The sequence below is a fragment of the Eurypyga helias genome, unplaced genomic scaffold (genome assembly GCF_000690775.1).
Source record: "Eurypyga helias isolate BGI_N326 unplaced genomic scaffold, ASM69077v1 scaffold10874, whole genome shotgun sequence".
Taxonomy (NCBI): Eukaryota; Metazoa; Chordata; class Aves; order Eurypygiformes; family Eurypygidae; genus Eurypyga; species Eurypyga helias.
The window spans coordinates 39102-54533 of NW_010246868.1; the positions used below are offsets into that span (position 1 = coordinate 39102).

At 44.3% G+C, this 15432-nt stretch overlaps 1 protein-coding gene across 1 annotated transcript in view; it reads left to right on the forward strand.

The window, feature by feature from the left end:
• NOTCH2 (notch 2) overlaps window positions 1-15432 on the forward strand; it is a 77760-nt gene that overhangs the window by 34987 nt on the left and 27341 nt on the right. Inside the window, exons 6-15 of the mRNA XM_010150559.1 lie at window positions 1777-2010; window positions 2805-2960; window positions 4035-4223; window positions 5331-5444; window positions 6622-6735; window positions 10007-10240; window positions 11120-11230; window positions 12800-12992; window positions 14579-14724; window positions 15250-15369. Of these exons, the coding sequence (XP_010148861.1) occupies window positions 1777-2010; window positions 2805-2960; window positions 4035-4223; window positions 5331-5444; window positions 6622-6735; window positions 10007-10240; window positions 11120-11230; window positions 12800-12992; window positions 14579-14724; window positions 15250-15369 (1611 nt within the window). The remainder of the gene's footprint in view (window positions 1-1776; window positions 2011-2804; window positions 2961-4034; window positions 4224-5330; window positions 5445-6621; window positions 6736-10006; window positions 10241-11119; window positions 11231-12799; window positions 12993-14578; window positions 14725-15249; window positions 15370-15432) is intronic.

Consider the following 15432-nt stretch of genomic DNA (forward strand, 5'->3'; position numbering starts at 1 on the left):
ACTAAGTAAACTGGCAAGTGAGGATTAATTCTGAAAACTCTACTGTAAGTATTATTACAGTTGCAATTTTATGATGTTGTTTTGAGTGATAAAATCCTTGTGTTCAACTAGTCCTGCTGCAGGAAGGAACCGCATGCAAAGAACAAAGTCAGTCGTGCGACTCGGGGTTTTTTTTTTAAATAATTTGGTTTCTTTGCCACTAAGGGAAAAAATTCCAGCACTCACAGCACCAAAAGCTAAGATTTATTTAGGTACTTTGAAACAAAAGGAGTCATGGTTTGGGAATGGTAGATGGAGATGGTTAAGACTCAACATTTTTACATTCCCGCCAACAATAAATGTTTCAGTTCTGTGTATTGGAGGAGGGTGTGTGTTTGCACTTGCATCATAATTTCTGGGCCAGTAATAAACAAGGTGACTGTTAAGCAACATCTAATAAGTGCTTTTAAATTGGCAAACCTGAATAAACTGGAACTCGGGCAAATTGGCACGGAAGATCTGCGGCCTGCTTTTGAATTTCTTATTCTTGGAATACAGAGGGAAGTCCAGGCAGAGTGTACAGCTGATCCAGTAGCTGGAGATGATAAATAGGAGGATCTTTGTAGTAGCAACTCAGTTACTTAAGAGCCTTGACCCAAATAATGGAAAGCTGCTGCAAGCTGGTGAGGGACATGGTGTTGTCAGCTGGCGCGGAGCCGGGGAGTGACCGTTCAGCTAAATCTAATCTTATTCTCTGATAAAGGGTGGACTTTTGGTGCTACGCATGTCGTATCGACATGGTAGGAAGGGTGGTAAAAGCAAGCTATAAGGAAATGTAGAAAAAACCCCAAAAAACAACCAATAAGCAGAAAAAAAACAACACAAATCTTTCAGAGCTGCAGAATTCTTAATGCAACAGAGAGGGCAGAAATAGCTTAGCAAGAGGAGGGTTGTGAACTGTGACCAACCCTGTGGTCGTACGTCTGCACCCATATGCCAGCCTGGGAAGAAAAGAGCTTGTGCTTAGCCGTTAGGTTTTTATCTGTTTGAGAAACTCAAAATAAGAATGGTTGACTTGAAAGTTAAGCTAAACAATTTCAGCTTTAAAATAAACTGTGCGGCTTCAATGGGGAAGATGAATAAGCGTTGGAGCAAAATATTGATGCAAGCGGTAGGTTCTCCGGATCTTGATGTCAAAGCAAGATGGATTTGGATAAATAAATACTTTAGTAAATGTGAAGTGCGGAGCTTCCTATAGATGTGACTGTGAAATTCAGTATCCCTTGGAACTGACTTCATACTTAGTGGTCCAGTGGTCTTTTTCCTTAAAATTCCCTGAAACGGTATACCTTTGTTTTCTTTCCTCCAATATCTGCAGTCATTAAAACATTTTTATTAGAATATTTATGTCCTCTCTAAAAAAACCCCAAACAAACCAAAACCCAACCAATAATCGAGAAAACCCTGACTATTTGTGGTTGTCTGTGGAAATAACCTGGGGGAAGGAAAATGAGTATTTTGGGTACAAGAGTCTCAAGAATTCTGTTCTTCCTCATGAAGGCATATTCATTGCATAATAATGTAGGAAAGAATTAAGTTCTCCTGGCGACTTACTTCGCTGCCGGCCTGTTGACGCCGCGTTGGCCAAGATTTGCTTGCGAAGCCATCTCCTCTCTTCTCAGTCCCTTAAGAAGCGGCAGTCGAGTTGGACTATAGCGTTTCCCTTGGTCTGCGCAAGAACCTTCCTGCGTCTGAGTGTCTGAGCTTTTATTAACTTTGTTTCTTTCTGCGCATCAGGCCAGTTCTGCACTGAAGACGTCGATGAATGTCAGCTCCAGCCCAACGCTTGTCAGAATGGAGGTACCTGCACCAACCACAACGGAGGCTACGCCTGCGTCTGTGTCAACGGTTGGAGCGGGGATGACTGCAGTAAGAACATCGATGATTGCTTCACCGCCTCCTGTGCTAACGGATCCACCTGCATTGATCGAGTGGCTTCTTTTTCCTGCATTTGTCCAGAAGGAAAAGCAGGTAAGGGCTGAAAACTTGCGTAGGTCTGGCACTTCATGGAAGGTACTTCCCAAACCTCATGCAATTGCTCGAAGCGGCGTGTTTATTTTACGCACTATGTGACCAAACAAGGAGGAAGAGAAGGAAACATGTGCTGTCCACGAGCAAAGACCTTTTAAACCTCCGTAGCTTGGGACAAAGAATTATTTGTATTATGCTGGAAAACAAACTTATGACAGTTTAGATTGCAAGGAAAGCAGATCTTTTTCTGGCACTTAGCAGGAACTGTATTTGCCTGAGAAGCTGAGGGTGACTTGCTATGTGCCACTTAGGATAATTGTACTTCAAAGTCTAAAAGGCAAATTGAGATATTTTTATGTGAGTGATGCCCTTACTACTATAGCAGTTAGTAAAAATATGAAGGTCTCCTAACTACTGCCTGGAAATACAAGGGATCAGCATATCTGAATTAAAAAGTGAGCTTTGTGGGCACCTGTGTGTTCAGTTGTCAGAAATAGCATCGTGCTGGTTAGAGAGGAGAGTTGGTTAACTGCACCAAGGTTTTGGTAACGGTAAGCCATCGTGCTGCTCCTGGAGTGCTGGAGGCACCTCTTCAGCCACAGAATCTATATGTTTTACGAGTGTGTGGTGAAATCCATGTGATGGTCTATATGTTGGAGTCTTTAAGACATTGCTCAAGCCTCTGGCTGCGAGGGGCTCTATTTGAAGTGTCAGGACAGAGGATTTGGTCATGTAGCATACAGCCTGACTGCTATACCTCACTTTTTTGATTAAACTCTCCAATGCTTCTCTAGGTCTTCTGTGCCACTTGGATGATGCATGTGTTAGCAATCCGTGCCAGAAAGGTGCTCTGTGTGATACCAATCCTGTGAATGGACACTATATCTGCACCTGTCCTCAGGGCCATAAGGGAGCAGACTGCACTGAGGACGTGGACGAATGTGCAATGGGTGAGTTTCTATTTGCTGTTTGTGAGTACACCAGCGGGTCGTTTGCTTTAGGAACTAACAGAGGGGCGAGAGGGCACATTTTGCCATAGCTTCTCAACACAAGCATGACTCCTTTCCTGCTCCCTTCCATTTCAGTGTCTTGAGACGAGTTTTACATCTTGTGTGAGACTTGGGGCAAAGGGCTGTGTCAAGGAAGCTGTCCCTGTGTGAACTGTTAGCCTCTGGAATATGAAAAAGCAGCGGGATGCTTAACTGTTCTTCATCGTGCAGGAGGGCCGTAGCATTGTGCCGGGAGTGCACGCAGACAGATGCAGTAATGAAGCTGACCCTTAGAACTGCAGCGTGCAACCGAAGTCCCGCAGTTTGTGTGGGAGCCGATGCCGCTCCTGCCTTGGTAGAAATGTGTCAGGAGGGGTTTGGCAGCCAGAAATCGGCTGGATCTTTTGAGTGCCTTCCGAGACTGGTGAGCTTTTACAGCTGTAGTTCTCTGATACCATGCTTCTGTGTTGTTTTGGGGATTACCTGGACTCTCACAGAGTTGCTTACAATTTCGTGAGCACTGGTTTATGTTTCTAGAGTGTGACGCGTGACGATAATACCTCCCCAACGCTCGTGGAAGTATTGGAAAAAAGCTTTTTGAATTCCATTCCTCAGTCTGCCGTGGATGAGAGCGCTTGCTCCTTTTTGAAAACACACAAAGAAGTAGTTCAGTCGTTTTGTGGCTGCGGTGGCATCTTGTCAGCCTCAGGAGTGGAGTAAATGTAAAAGATAGTCTAAAGATAAGGCCATCATTAATTCTCTAATCCCTGCTAGTTGATTCTCTCTTCTTAAGAACTGTCATTAGTAACACGCACCAGTTGCTTCATTAGTCCACTGTAACGACGGCGATCCTCTTTTTGCCTCTGACGGGCAAGTAACTGCCACGTGTTTTCTTCAATCACAGTATCTTTTCCCCAGTATTACTTGCCAGAACGGAGCAACCACTGGAAAAGACCATGACTAATAATGAACGCTGTAGCTTTCCTGCTCAGTCGAGAGGTTTTGACACACCCACGTCTGTATTTTTTCTTGCAGCAAACAGCAATCCATGTGAACACGCTGGGAAATGCGTAAACACGGAAGGCTCTTTCCACTGTGAGTGTTTGAAGGGCTACACAGGACCTCGCTGCGAGATGGACATCAATGAATGCCATTCGAATCCATGCCAAAACGATGCCACCTGCCTGGATAAAATCGGAGGGTTCACGTGTCTCTGTATGCCAGGTGAGGGGAGTTTCTGGCAACGACGGGGCCTCCAGCAAGGTGAAAATGCAGAAGGCAGAGCACGGGGAGGGTTGCCAGCTCTGCTGAGGTGGAACACACGGTTGCAAAGGGGTGAGGCTAAATGAAATGGTGAGAGCTTGCTGTGGTGGCACCAGCCAGAGGACTTGGCATCTGTGTGTGGGAGGGAGAAGGCAATTAGAGGACTGAGAAAGAAACCAATCTCTCCATCAGCAAAGGAAGTTAGCATGCTGAACAATGTGGGAACGTGTTTGTTACTCTACCTGGTGAAGTGCCTGTGCAGAAGCTTCATGAAAGCAAAGCCGGTGCCAATTCTGAAAGAGCGTGTTTCGAGATATGTATGTGATGATTCTGGGTAACAGTGTTTGGGTTTTTTTCCTCTGCTAGAAGTATCCCAAATGATGCAAGCTCCCCTTAACCTGAGGAAGTAGCTGTAAAGAAGTTAGTTGATTGAAATCGTGCTTGTAAAACGTACACGTCCAGCATACCGATGTCCTTTGTAGGCTGCTGTTTTGCTTTCAGACAGAAAGCCCCAAGAATGGGGCGCAAGTTGCCAGCTGCACAGTCTTATGGAGTATATTGAAAGAATTGTGACCTCTGCAGGTGATCAGCTGATGCCTTGAAAACTAGAATGAGTTTTCAATTCATACCTAGCCTGGTTTGAAAGGTGGAACTCTAGTCACAAGCATTTCACCCTTGATGTTTTTCTTTTACTCTCTCATTCATTTTAGCTCAGGAGGTTTTTTGCTGTTTGCTGTGTTTGTTTCTTTACCGTTTACCTTCTGTTTGTGCATACCCAAACATACTGGTATCTTCCCAAGGGTTAAAACGTACCCCCTTTGCATCAAGTGGAAGAAAACATTAGATGTGAATTCAGCACGTGCTTTTCCTCTTGAATAAGTAGCACGTTCGACACATTCAACATCTGTTTTCACCCTCTGGTGTATATTCTTAACTCGTAGGTTCTGCCCAAGCTGCAAACTTGCAGTGAGACTGGGCTTAGGCTTTCAGTACTGATAGAAGAGGCTGTTACGCTCTTGAGGGCACTTTCTAAGGCCTTGAGTCACCTCTTCTTTCTTTTTAAAACAGGTTTTAAAGGTGTTCACTGTGAAGAAGATATTGATGAGTGTCTGAGTAATCCCTGTGTGAACAATGGAGAGTGTCTTGATAAAGTCAACCGCTTCCTCTGTGTCTGTCCTCCTGGTAAGTACTTACTTCTGGAATCGTTACCTGCTTCACCTTACCAAGAACTGCACAGATGACCAGTGAGAGTTTGTATATTTATGGTGGGTTTCTGTTGTCCTAGTGCAGTGTCGGTTTGAATGAGTGAGTTGCAGTTGCTGGTAAATAAGAATAGACACGTACTGGTTGCCGTAGGGTGGTGCCTGTAGGTTGCTGTGCCTGGGAAACGTACAGTTGGACACCTCACCTTAAAGGGTAGTTGGCAGCAAGAACTTCTGTTATTGTGGATGTCACAGTGAGATATAGATGAGTAATTCTAAATACGTTTTAAAAATCTGAGCCTCTGCATGTGTTCTGTCTCTTTCTGAGGTTTTTAGGCAGAAGCCGATTTTACATCGGTCTAGCTTATGTTGCTTGATGAGGAGAAACACGGGTTGGGTCTCCACTTCAGTAAAGAAGGACAGAAGCTGAGCTGAGAGATCAGTGTTAGCTGTAGGCTAAACATCGTTTGTGTTCTTGATGGCTGACAGTTTTGAGGTCAGAATATTCTTGACAAAAACCCGCTCTGCATCTCTTCTGACTGAGTGATGATGTTCTGGCTCCTCGTTTTGTTCCTGCCTCCAAGAAACATTCCTGGAGTTCTTCTGGTTTTTTTTCTTGAAGTGCGTAAGGATCTACCTCATGTGACATAACATTTTGATAGTTCCTTAACTGTTTTAACGAGTGTGTCGAAAGATACAGTGCTGCATTGTGCCACATCCCACGCTGCTGTAGGGATTCTGGTCGGAAGGCGCTAGCGATGTGTGCAGTATTGTTTCATTTTAATGTACTTGTTTTGGTTACTTGAAAGTTTTTATTGGTGGCCTCGCAGTTTTCTAGACAGGCACACTGTCCAGTGGTGGACACCACTTCTGCTCTTTCTACTTTACTTCTGTTTGACTTGGCCATCTCACCTTTCCAGCTGAAGCTCCTTTGAGGTGGAAGGTAGAAACTGTTCTGGCTGGTGGTTTGGATGAGGAACCAGTCCATCCAGGGAGTGGGGTGTGTGTGCTTGATGATGCAATTAGGTTTATATTTACTAACCTTATACTTGGGTGGTTTTAAGGATTTGCTCATAAAAAATTCCTGACTGCAGCTGCTTAGATTAACTACTTCCAATTACTTCTGGATTTTCATCTCTCTTTTTTCCGCCTTTCAGGTTTCAGTGGTGCCGTGTGTCAGATTGATATAGATGACTGCTCCAGCACGCCATGTCTCAACGGAGCCAAGTGTATCGACCATCCCAATGGCTATGAGTGCCAGTGCGCCACAGGTTAGTCTTGTTTTCGGAGCCCGTGTAACCTAAATCCATAAAGGGGTGGTCAAAGAAGTGTCAGTGTTCTTTCTTTCTCTGAAATGCTGCTTATTTGTTGCAAAGCTTTGTCTGCTCCATTGCGGTGTAGGGTAAAGTACAGAAAACCTTTCACTCGCAACAGCAGGAAGTTCACAGCTGATGAGAGTTTTGGCCTCCCTCTTTCAGCCCCATCTCTTGCTTCTCAGAAAGTGCCAGTTGCTTCTGTATTGACTGCGGAATCTGCAGGTGGAAAAACAGCAGCGTGGAGCCTTTTATCTGTGGCTTACTTTTCTTTCTTCCAAGTCGGATTATATAGTACACGGTTGGAAAACAAGAGATGGACAGGGCAGTACTACTGTGTATTCTCATTTCTGTTGTGTCAGACTCTTTTATGTCAAAAGTGGAAGATGGAAATGCAGCAAAAATTAGGTCCACTGGAAGAAATAGCACACAGTAGCTGCCTGCCAGAATGTAGTTAAAATGATTGATTGGTCAAGCGTCGTACAGAAATTTTGAGGGAGCTGTGGATGGAACGGAGATGGTTGTTTCGAATGCACCGAATTCCTTTACTGCTTGGTTAATTACACACTTAGAAGCATCAGGTTTAATTATGGGATTTTCTTATCTTTGTACCTTCAAGAGTGCTGTAGATACATTTTATGTTAATTTTTTACATCAGATAAGAGGGTATGGGCGGTTCAGAGCTGTTACACTAATTCTCACCAAGGAACGACGTTTGGTTGCTTTCAGCCAGTGGTGCCTGATGCATTGCTCGTGATGCAGATTCAGACTGACCAGGTTTGGAATGCGTTGGCTTTGACTCTTCCATTAGGGAAGAGGCTGAAAAATTCCTGGAGGTGCCTTTGTCCCAGAAATGTGCTGTTAGGTTGGCTAGACCTACGTGCAATTTTTCTCATTTTGAACCATTCGGAGAATCAAATTGTTAAGGCAAGTTTGACTTCACTGATTTATGTTACAACTTCACTATACAGACTATAGCAGAGATTAGCCTAAAAATTCCTCTCCAGCCTTTTCACACAGACCCTCTCCCGCTTCCCCAAAGTGTCTGAAGAAACAATGAATTTATTGGAAGTAGGGGAGTGTGGTAGTTCTCATCAGGAGAGGAATAGTTATTGTTGTCAGAATTCTCCTTTTGATTACTGCCTGTGGCAGAATAAGCTGACATTTTCAGAAAGATGAAAAAGCTCAAATCTTCCCCAAACTTGGAAACCACCTTGGGAAGTCTTTCCACACCTCCGTTCACCGAGGGTGCAGAGCTTATTGGGCCCAGGAGGGTTTTGGGTCGCAGCGTAGAGAACTGCGCCTCGGAAAGCACATCCTGAATTTGGGCACTAAGCTGTGGGAACCACCTCAGCACAGAAATCCTGGGTTTCCCAGGTAAGGAAGGGAAGACTTCCATGAAGGCACATGGCGTATGGAAGCATTTTCAAGGAACAGGCTGAAAGCAACCAGACGTATGTTACGGAAGCAGCAGTTCTTAATAAAATCCTTGGTTAGTACTTTGGGTGAAAATGGAAGAAAGACTCTGTACTGGGGCTTTTTTCTGTCCTGTCCGAGGGATTCTTACGCTCAAGTGGGTCTTTTTTCTAGTCTTAACTCTTATCTGCAAAGAGGGAAATCGTATCTCGGTACAGCATGTTCAGTTCAGAGATGGAGAAGCGTGTTTGATCTTTAATGGTTCAGTTGAGCTACAGTAGGAGGCAGGGTATTAATTTTTTTAACAAATGCTAAGTATTATATTTAATATTGACAGCCTTCTATAAGACTGAAATGTGGAATTCATCACTGGGGCAGGTCAGTTCCTGGAAAGTGATGTTTGAGTATGTTCTTGCTCTGTTAATCTCGTACTGTGAGTGATATGTGTTCCCTGAATGGTAATCTCCAGCTACCCAAGTGATTGAAAACTGCAAAATGTTTGGCCAAATGCTGTACAGATAGCTCTATTTACTGCTTGCTTTTTGTCTTTTCTTTCCCTTCTGGCATTATTCCACTTCTCCTTCCCGGTGGTAGATCATGGCATTTCTTTTCTTGAGTTGTTTTAGGTCTTTTTTTTGCCTCTGTCCTCTTTTTTTTTTTTTTTTTTTTTTTTTGCCACTGTTCATCCCTCCGTATCGGTTTGTTTTTCTTCCTTCCCTAACATCTTTTTATATCCATCTCTCTAACTAGCTTCCCTTCCCTCTCCCCACCTGCTTCCACACCCATTCATCCATGCATACGTTCGCAGAACTTGGAAATGTTAGCCGTCACCTGGTATGTTTGACCAGAGAAATAACCACAAACCTGTATGAAAAATGGGGAGCCTGTTATCCACTTATAATCCTCAGGTGAGAATCACTCTTCAGCTGTTGAAATTCCCTGCAGCTTGGTTTGTATCCGTCTCCAGTTGGTGTTTGAAATTTGAACTTCTGCCATTCCCAATCTCCAGCTGCTGGAAGGCAGCGTGAGCTGTTGCTCCAAAACCTCAGCTCTGAAAACCATTTATTTTAAAGTGTCCCTGTTTTATACAGCTCATCAAGTAAAACAGGGCTCTTGAGGCAGCTGCTGGCTGCTCTGAGTTTCCTGAACCATTGTTTTAGCCCTTCAGATGAATAGATTCTCTCCTCCTCTGTCGCTCAGGATGTTTCCCAGCTGAAGCGGAATGAAACAGGCCAAACTGCTGCTTGTTTCATTGCTCCTAACTGAAGAGGTTGCATGCAGTCTTTCATAAATTTGCAGTTGGTGCTTGATTGGAGTTACTGAAAGGTTTCCCAATGAGAGGGGCAAGAAACTTCTGAAGAAGCAGAGCTGCAGAAGCTTTGACGTGAGCCAAGGGTGTTCCCTTGGGAAAGTTTCTGCAGCATCTTCATTGCAATTTCTCATATTAAAAATGTCCAACCCCTGTGTAGAGGAAATAACGATAGGAGGGTTCCTCTGGATTGTACTGATGCGAGTAAATACTTCTCACGGAGATTTACGTGTTTCCTCTCATTGCTAACATTCTGAGTAACCTGAAGGTAACCACTTCCAATGCCAGGATTCTCCATGCAAGTTGGTTTTGTGTAGTGCTGTGAGCAGTGAAGTGTTGTTTTCCAGGCCTGGATAATGGGCAGCGGTTGAGATGCCCAGTTACCCTCTGTGCTGTCTGCCACTTTGCTGATTCTTAATATCATTCTTTTTGTATTTGCATTGTAATCACTGCAGCATCGCACCAGTTGCTTTTTAATTACTCCGCTTCATCATTTTCCCTTAGGTTTTACTGGCCTTCTGTGTGAGGAGAATATCAACAACTGTGATCCTGATCCTTGCCACCATGGGGAATGCCAAGATGGAATTGATTCGTACACGTGTATATGCAATCCTGGCTACATGGGTGCCATATGCAGCGAGCAGATAGATGAGTGCCACAGCAATCCCTGCCTCCATCAGGGGCGTTGCATTGACTTGGTGAATGGCTACCAGTGCAACTGCTTGCTGGGCACTTCGGGTACGTAAAGCACAACTGGAAGGTTTGGGTTCTAACAGAATCAACATTTAATTATTTCTTATATGTGCTAAATTTGCATCCAGAAATAAGCTTATGGTATGAAAGTATAGAATCACAAAACGATTTGGGTTGGAAGGGACCTTAAAGCCCATCCACTCCCACCCCCTGCCATGGGCAGGGACACCTTCCACTAGACCAGGTTGCTCCAAGCCTCATCCAGCCTGGCCTTGGACACTTCCAGGGATGGGGCATCCACAGCTTCTCTGGGCAACCTGTCCCAGTGCCTCCCCACCCTCTCCAGGAAGAACTTCTTCCTGATGTCCAATCTAAACCTCCCCACTTTCAATTTAAACTGGTTCCACCTTGTCCTGTCACTACAGGCCCTTGTAAAAACTCCCCCCCAGCTTTCCTGTAGCCCCCCCAGGCACTGGAAGGTGCTATAAGGTCTCCCCGGAGCCTTCTCTTCTCCAGGCTGAACAAGCCCAACTCTCTCAGCCTTTATATATATAATTTTCACATTGCTTTTCCTTGCCGAATTCCCCTACCTTGGTGTGGATTGCCTAACCCTCACTGGTACTGCAACTGGTCTTGGAAGAATTTACCTCCTCCTTACTCCCAGCATGCGAGCATGCAGAAAAAAAAATAGGCACAGTGTTCAGAATGGCTTATTCTTTTGTTTAAACATTTGGTGTGAGTTCAGGGTCATAGGCAGTCGGCACTCAGGTGACATTCCTTGGTGTCGCAGTGCTCCTGCATCTTTCAAGTTTCACGTGTAACTTTGAAGCAGGTGGGATTCTTAATTTGGCTATTTCTGGGAAATAGTTGTGTTGTCTGCCTTGTAAGATTTGGCCTCCTTATTCCTCTAACTGTTTTTTTCAGGAGTGAACTGCGAAAATAACTTTGATGACTGTGCAAGTAACCCATGCATTCACGGGGACTGTATTGATGGCATTAATCGCTACAACTGTGCTTGCAAACCTGGATATACAGGTAATGTCAGCCACCTGATGGCTTTGAGTTGTTTGGAAGATAGTTATCCAGGCAGCTAAGAAGCTGTTCTTTGCATATTGAGTGCAAAGGATTCAATAAGTATCGCGATAAATCCTTCTAATCTTTGAATCTCAGCGTCTTACATTACAGCAGGTTCTACCAAGCAGAAATAAAAAAAAGCCTAATCTGTGCTGTGAAATGCCATTCTTGTTAGGTAATTACGTCCAATTCATGGTTCTTGGTTTTATAACAAATAAACCCATGTGACTTTGGTTTATTATTTACAGCTTCTGTCCAGGGACCAGAGAGATTGTGGACAGTATAGAGAGGCGTTTGATTAGACAGTGCCTTGGGCTTTGACCATGAACAGCATTTCTGTGAAAGCAGAGCATTAACTCAGTGATGTAATGAGCTGCTCTCCACTCTGAAGTCTCCAACTGAATAACCTGCTTTTTTCAGTACTTCTCTTTCACAGAAGTGTCTATTCTGTCACAGTCTGTTTCGTCTCCTTGAATTATAAAGACTTACCTGATACGTTAAAAGTAGGGCTGAAGAAAGCCGCTTTTAGGCACTTTTGGATCCATACTTAGAAATGTAGATCTACATCGGGACTGTTTCTGATGACTGAAGCACATCTCAACACTGTTTGTAATGGACTTAATGTGTTTTGAGCCGTGTAGGGTAATATGCTCATAAAATAATTGTTGTAAGGCGGTTGGTACTGTTTATAACAGTTTTCTCATCACTTTTGTTGCTGTTTATTACTGAATGAGTCTCATTAGAATTGATCTGAAATGCATTAGAAATAGCACTAAGAGGTTTCATGTGTGCTGCGCTCTTCTCTTGGCGTCTTTCTGAACTTCTGACTCTCCTTCCTTCCTTTGCCTCTGGCACGGCAGTTCTCTGTTCCCCAGCGCACAAAGAGGCACAATCCTGGTCACTCCTGCCTTTCACTCTTCTTTGTTGCTGTTACTTATCCTACTGGACTTCTTACTGTTAAGCTGTTAAAATAATTCGGTAGTGTGATGAGTTGATATATTCCAGTATTTAAATGAGCCAGCTTGCACGGGGGCTCACTACTTGGTCTTTTCCTTATGTTAAAAATGCTTTCAGCTTACTGCCACATTCACTTTGTTTGGCTTTCCAGCCTTGCAAGATCTTATGGTCACTCCTTGCAGTCGTAATCAGAGGCAGGCAAAACAGGAAACGGTGTTTAGAGTCCCTTTTGCGCAACAAACTACAAGAACTATATTTACTGCAGACAGTATGGCAGTATGGGTTGTTCAAAGGGTAGGTACTTTCAAAGCAGAAGAGCAGGGCTGTGACAAGTGGAGCTCTTGGTTGGTTCCAAGCGTGATACAGTTGAGTGTAAGTGCTGTTTTCCGGGCGTGGAAAAGTGCTGCACCTTTCAAAAATGCTTCTCCTGACTCCAGCTAGAGCACAGAGTTCCATCTGGCTGCATTGCCTTTGTGGAGCTGCGTCTCGCTGTATGTCCTTGCAGATATGCAAAGCAAATGTTCTTACAAGGAATACAATTTGATAAGTATTGGTTTTGGTTTTTTTTCCTAGGGCCACGTTGTAATGTGGACATTGATGAATGCACATCCAGCCCCTGTCATAACGGGGGAACGTGTCTAAATGAAGTCAATGGCTTTCGGTGTGTGTGTCCTGAAGGGTACCATCATCCTCACTGTCAGTCACAGGCAGATGGCTGTCTCAGTAATCCCTGCGTACATGGCAACTGCACACATATTAGTAGCGGGTGAGTACTTACTGTCACCTTAAACTTGCCTGCTGCCTTCTATACCTTTTTCTTCTTGCTTTGCCTTGAGTTCTCCCTTGAGTCGAGGTTTCTGACTTCTCAGTTTCTGATTTTTCTCTAATTTCTCAGATTAGGATCCAGATTTACCTGCTCTCCGTGACATAATCACAGTGATGTGTAGACCTTTAGTCACCAGCTGCAGCCTTTGCTGTTTCAACATAGGTTTTTCTGTCCTGCACTGTATTCTTTGCAGTCTTTGCATGGGCATGTCGCGCAGGGTGGACCGCCACCGTCTAAAGGGAGGGGTTGGCAGTTCAAATCAGTAGAGTGAATGCAGTTAAAATAAGGAAATGGTTCCAAATCGAATCTTTGGGGAGCAGCAGCTGTCTATTCCATTAAACTCTAAAACATTGAGCGTGTAGGCTTTATTGGCTAGTGCTGTTCTTGTACCCAAACACTCTGTTAAGGAACAGGCAGACAACTTTTGGCTATAGGAGATAGAGGGGTATTTGATTTACAACAGTTCGTCTAAGGATGCAATTTCATCAGCTTTAGTCACATTATTACATGTCTGAGAGAAAAAAGGAAAGCTCTTTCTGGCCATTTCGATGACAGTAGTTGCTGTTTTGATGACAGTAGTTGAATCTTCCCATCCAGGCAGAACAACTGCTGATTTCAGGAGCCCTGAATCAGCCCTCTTTTTGGTAATGGTAAGTCTGGGAACGCAGGGCCGGTGGAGTCACCATGTTTGGGGAGGTAGGGCTTGTGCTTGTGAAACTTCCCAATTGTATGTGGAATAGCAGTACCTCCCAGATGTGTGCTGCGTCCTGCAAAGTGTTGTCAGCGCTTGGGCAGGGACGTGATTTACCGCTGCGGGTAGCTCTGAAGGGCAAGATTCAGCGCTTTGCCTGGAGCCGGCAGGAAGGCTGCCATTATTGCTAATTCAGCCTCCATCTAAGCTTGGAAAACAACTGTTTTGGTTCGTCTTGTGTGTCATCTCTCACCTGCATTCATCTTTATGCCCATGTACAGCTTACGCTCGGTGCCAGATAAAAGCAGTCTCGTTTGCATGACAGGGAGAGAGGCCAGTGTGTGTGTGTTGTGTGGCCCGAGTCCAGGATGATTCACCAAGTCTTGGTTCTATGTCTTATGGGTGGAGTGCTGCTCTACTTCAGGTTTTGAAACACGATGGAGAAGATTGTTCCTGCTCCCAGCCAGCTGTTTTCATTTGCAACCACGACTTTGTATTAAATCAGCCTAGTTATCTTTGGAACCTATTGTTTCCCTCCACTTTTTAAAATCTTTTTTCTTTCTGTCTTTGTTTAAATGTGTTGAGATGGTCCTATCAAAGCAGAAACATGCTGCTGGTTGACTGAACTCTTTGTGAAAACTGTATCGGGGGGTAGTGTGGTTTTTAAGGGAGGGTTTGTTTTCAAAACTCTACAGCTGGGGTAAGCAATCTAAACGTAACTTAGGGCTCTCATAAAGAGGGCTCATTTGTTTTTCTCTCCAAAACTAATCTGCAGGAGAAACTCGTAGAGTTATTTCAGAATGCTCTAAAATGACTGCTGTTTTTGCCTTTAAAGGTACAAGTGTGTCTGCGACCCAGGCTGGATAGGAGATTACTGTTCAACAGAAGGGAACGAATGTAAATCAAACCCATGCCAGAACGGAGGAACTTGTGAGGATCTGTTGAATGGATATAGATGTACCTGTAGGAAAGGATTCAAAGGTGAAAATTCGGAGAGAAGTTTCTGTTCTCTTTTTCCTTCCCAATTCTGTTACACCCTTAGTGTCAGTTTAATCTTTTCATTAAACTTCATGGAAATAGGAATCAAGAGGGAAAATGCCGTGGTTGTATGAAGTTAAACTACAGTCAGTTCATGTAGACACGATAAAGCAATAGAATACTTAGTAAGACCATACCTAAGCCTTGTTTGGACTCATTAAGAAATGTCCCGGTGGCAGCTCAGCTTAATTTTCATCGCAAGAAAGTAAGTTAGACTGGGATAAACGCAGTGGGATTTGAAAGGGCATTGAACTCGGAACTGCCATGGCTGCTGTCTGCTTGTACCTGCTGAGCCCATGAGGAGTGCTCTGATCTCCTTTTCCTGCTGCTGAGACTTTTCAGACATGGAAATGCTATCCACTGCTGCGTAGGATAACCGTGCCAGCTGCAATCTCTTTATTCATTGTTCCAAGAAGCACCAAGCTCTTAGCAGCATACTCTCTTGTTTTTTCCCTTTCTGCTGTCTAGGTGTGAACTGCCAGATAGTGGTTGCTCCTTGTTCCCCTGATCCTTGTGAGAACTCGGGAATTTGCCAAGAATCTCCTGACTCGGAAGGCTACACCTGCCAGTGCGCGCCTGGCTGGGAAGGTAATGTGGATGGGGAACGCACTGTACTTTCAGCGCGGAGCAGTACTGGCGTTGAGCCTCTTG